Source organism: Anarrhichthys ocellatus, unplaced genomic scaffold (genome assembly GCF_004355925.1).
Source record: "Anarrhichthys ocellatus isolate YVR2014 unplaced genomic scaffold, GSC_Weel_1.0 scaffold10, whole genome shotgun sequence".
NCBI classification, from domain to species: Eukaryota; Metazoa; Chordata; class Actinopteri; order Perciformes; family Anarhichadidae; genus Anarrhichthys; species Anarrhichthys ocellatus.
In genome coordinates this window covers 6105968-6109169 of record NW_022280040.1, presented here as the reverse complement: position 1 = coordinate 6109169, position 3202 = coordinate 6105968, and the positions used below count along the sequence as shown (strand labels likewise).

At 40.9% G+C, this 3202-nt stretch overlaps 1 protein-coding gene across 1 annotated transcript in view; it reads right to left on the bottom strand.

Annotated features, from left to right (window-relative positions):
• Nucleotides 1–664: 664 nt before the first annotated feature.
• dnajb6b (DnaJ heat shock protein family (Hsp40) member B6b) overlaps nucleotides 665–3202 on the bottom strand; it is a 24604-nt gene continuing 22066 nt past the window's right edge. Inside the window, exons 9-10 of the mRNA XM_031850139.1 lie at nucleotides 2905–3063; nucleotides 665–1612 (exon numbers count right to left, since the gene is read on the bottom strand). Coding sequence (XP_031705999.1) covers nucleotides 1503–1612; nucleotides 2905–3063 — 269 coding nt within the window. The 3' untranslated portion in view covers nucleotides 665–1502. The remainder of the gene's footprint in view (nucleotides 1613–2904; nucleotides 3064–3202) is intronic.

Sequence of the window (3202 nt, the reverse complement as noted above, 5' to 3'; positions counted from 1 at the left end):
GTGTGTGTGTGTGTGTGTGTGTGTGTGTGTGTGTGTGTGTGTGTGTGAGTGAGAGAGAGGTATTGTTGATGCTGTAGCAAGGGAGAAATGTGATTAAAGCCGGTCTAATCTATATTTTTATATTACCAATGACGATGTGTAATCTGAAAGGGCTTGTCTCGGCATTTCAGTGTCTTTCAGCAACTTGACTGTTTTGTATTCTCCTATTGCTCTTATCTGTCTTTTCTTTTCCTGTACTCTACCCGATCAGCACAAAACAGTAGCGTCAAAGTTAGCAACTATACTGTAGCCAGATATTTCCCTTCAGAGTTGGCGGAGACCAAAACAGAAGTAAAATTACAGGGATTATTGGACTTCAAATGAAAGCTAATGTTGCTCCGTGTCTGCTGGTTGCGTAAATGTTTGCCAACACATAAGCCAAATCAGCTTTATATGGTGACAACATCACCAACAGCAGTGATGTGTTTACAGTTTGATGTGCAGTCCCCAAATGCTGTGGCTTTTATTATGTTATCTGCTATGAAGTGTCTGATTTGAGTCTCTGGTTATTTATGCATGGGTAACTAAACTAGAAGTCCCTCTCAAGACTAATAAAGTAATCTAAAAGATATAATAGGATACCATATGATATAATGAAAATGTGATTATTACCCATGAGGGTATGTATTTCTCTTAGCATTTATTGGTAGGAGTCCATAGAAAAATGAACATTTCTACATTTCCACTTACAGTAATGTCAAGGACAAATCAGATGAGAAACGAACCTTATTCTGTTTTAGAAATCTTTTACAAAAACACCAATAGAAGGTTCACATGTTGCAGAATCTACTCGGTACAAAGAATCCTACAAAAAAAGAAAATAACTTCGAGAGCGTAGCTATTTCTCACCCTGTTGGAGTAGTGGTAAAAGAGTGAATAATGTTGCTTACAGAGTGCTGAATGTCAGTAAGGACTGAGTATTCGTGTTCAGTTCTTTGTGTAATAAAACTCTTTACTCTCACGTTGCCCAGGTATCCCTCTCCCTCCTCGTCTCGATTGAAAGGATCCACTAAATAGCTCGACCTTCGCCTATTCTCACATGCTACACGGTATTAATGCAGCGATTTTCTCGCTCATCATAAACAAGGCTGCTAGTGTAGTTCGCCTTCCACCTGAACTCTTTCAAACACACTTTCTGAAAACGTGTGCTGTAAAAAGTGGAAAAGTCCAATCATAGGAGATTGATTAAAGTTCTGATCCATCCACAGGGCCCACCCACAATAAATACAGCAATAGCAAAAGCTTAACTACTAAAAATGTATGAAGTGTAGTCTCTGCTCATGAGTGCAGACAGGAGTTACGCTATGCACTGCTGCTGATATACAAGGGGAGATACGGCGCAGCAGGGGGGATGTTAGGCCTCTGATACATAGCAATGATGAACTAATGCCACATATATGATTGATGGCACATCCGCCAACAGATATATGTTTGTGTGTGTGTATATGTTTGGTTGAGGGTCTTTAATAAAAGGCACCAAGTCCACCAAACCGAGGGAAGTGTCGAGGAGTCCTTTTCTTTTTGGACTCTGCTTCCTTTAGCCACTGTTTCTTCCTCTTTGTGTCCATGTGTCCTACAAAATAAAAGAACATTTTCATTAAATATGTAGATGTACTAATGCCTAATAGATCAGTTATAACACAATAATGAAAATCTAATTGTGGGTTGCCAGGTTGTGAAAACATTCTCTGGCTGTTAAGTCATTGAAAAAGGATTTTTTGCTTTCTTGCTGAGAGGTGATGAGAAGATTGACACTACTCTCCCGTCTGTCAGTTAAACATGACACTAGCACCAGCGGCCAGTTAGCTTAACCTTAAAACCTGGATACAGGGAAAGACAGCGAGCCTGGTTCCATCCAGGGAATTTTCCAGCACTAAACCTGGTAGGTGCTATTAAAACTCACTGAGTAAGTATATCTTTTTTATTTAACAACCAAAGAGTAAAAAGGACATGCTGTAATGTTACAAAGTGTGCTTCACCGGGCACATATAACTCTATACTCCAATCAACACAATTATTCACATACAATATATTTCTTACTTTTTAAAGGAGAATGTGCAACAAATCCATATTTGAAGCTAACAAATGTTAATATATTAACTGTGGTCCAGACGCCCTGTAACCCTTTTCCAAAAGGTCAAAGACCAAATGGCCTTCAATGTTCATTTAAGAGCTAAAAAATACAAACAAGTGTGAAGCGAGAGGATCCACGTAACGAACACCAGCAGCCAAGTTGTTGTTCTTATCAATGATTTGTAACTAATCTATAAAGCATTAGTAAATTCCTAATGAACTATTAATAAAGCCATTAGTCACAGCTTGTAAGCACTCTAGAAAGAGTGAATTATAAGAAAGTGGAACAGACTTTTTAAGACTCTTACTGTCAGCCGGCAGAGGTAGTTAAAAACACACTCTCTCCGAGGACCCATATTTGAGTAGCTTGTGTCATTATCTCAGAAGGAGAATTAGGGCCTTTGTTTGCGTCCCAGCAGGAAGTATGCACAGTTAAATTAAAGGTTCCCTTTAACTAACTGAGCTGCTATTATAAAACCCTCTGTGACCGCGACTGTGTGCTGCAGATAATTGCTCAGCTTTTGTGTGTGACTTTTTGACCCTATGAAGGAAAACAGAGGGCGACCTCTGACCTGCGGTCGTTACTGCAGCGTAGAACAGAGCCGCCTAATCAACACCTCGTCCTTTGTGTTTATATCTGCCAATCAAACACGCCACTCTTCGTCATCGCCCTTTGTGTGGCCATCAGACACAAAAGCAGACAATTAGCTGCGCTTATTAAGACTCTACTCTTTAAAGGGGGAGCCCCGTGTGCTGGCAATTAATCAGTTCTGCGGTGGCGGGTGGGCGTACCTCTCGTTAGTCCCTGGCTCTGCAGGCCATGTTCCTCCTCTTCCTCCGAGGGGTTCTGGGCAGAGTTCCTCAGGCAGCGTTGGTGCAGGCCGAGGCCAGGTAGTGCATTCTGTCTGCGGCGACGACACTCTTCCTCCAAGGGTTCTTCCGCTGCCACGTCTGTGGATGTGGGCAGAGCAGAGAGGGAATGAATCACACCTAAACCCTCTCTTCTCGCTGTCTGATGGATGGCTTGAGGCATTCAAACCAAGATTATTATAATATATATATATATATATATATATATATATATATATAT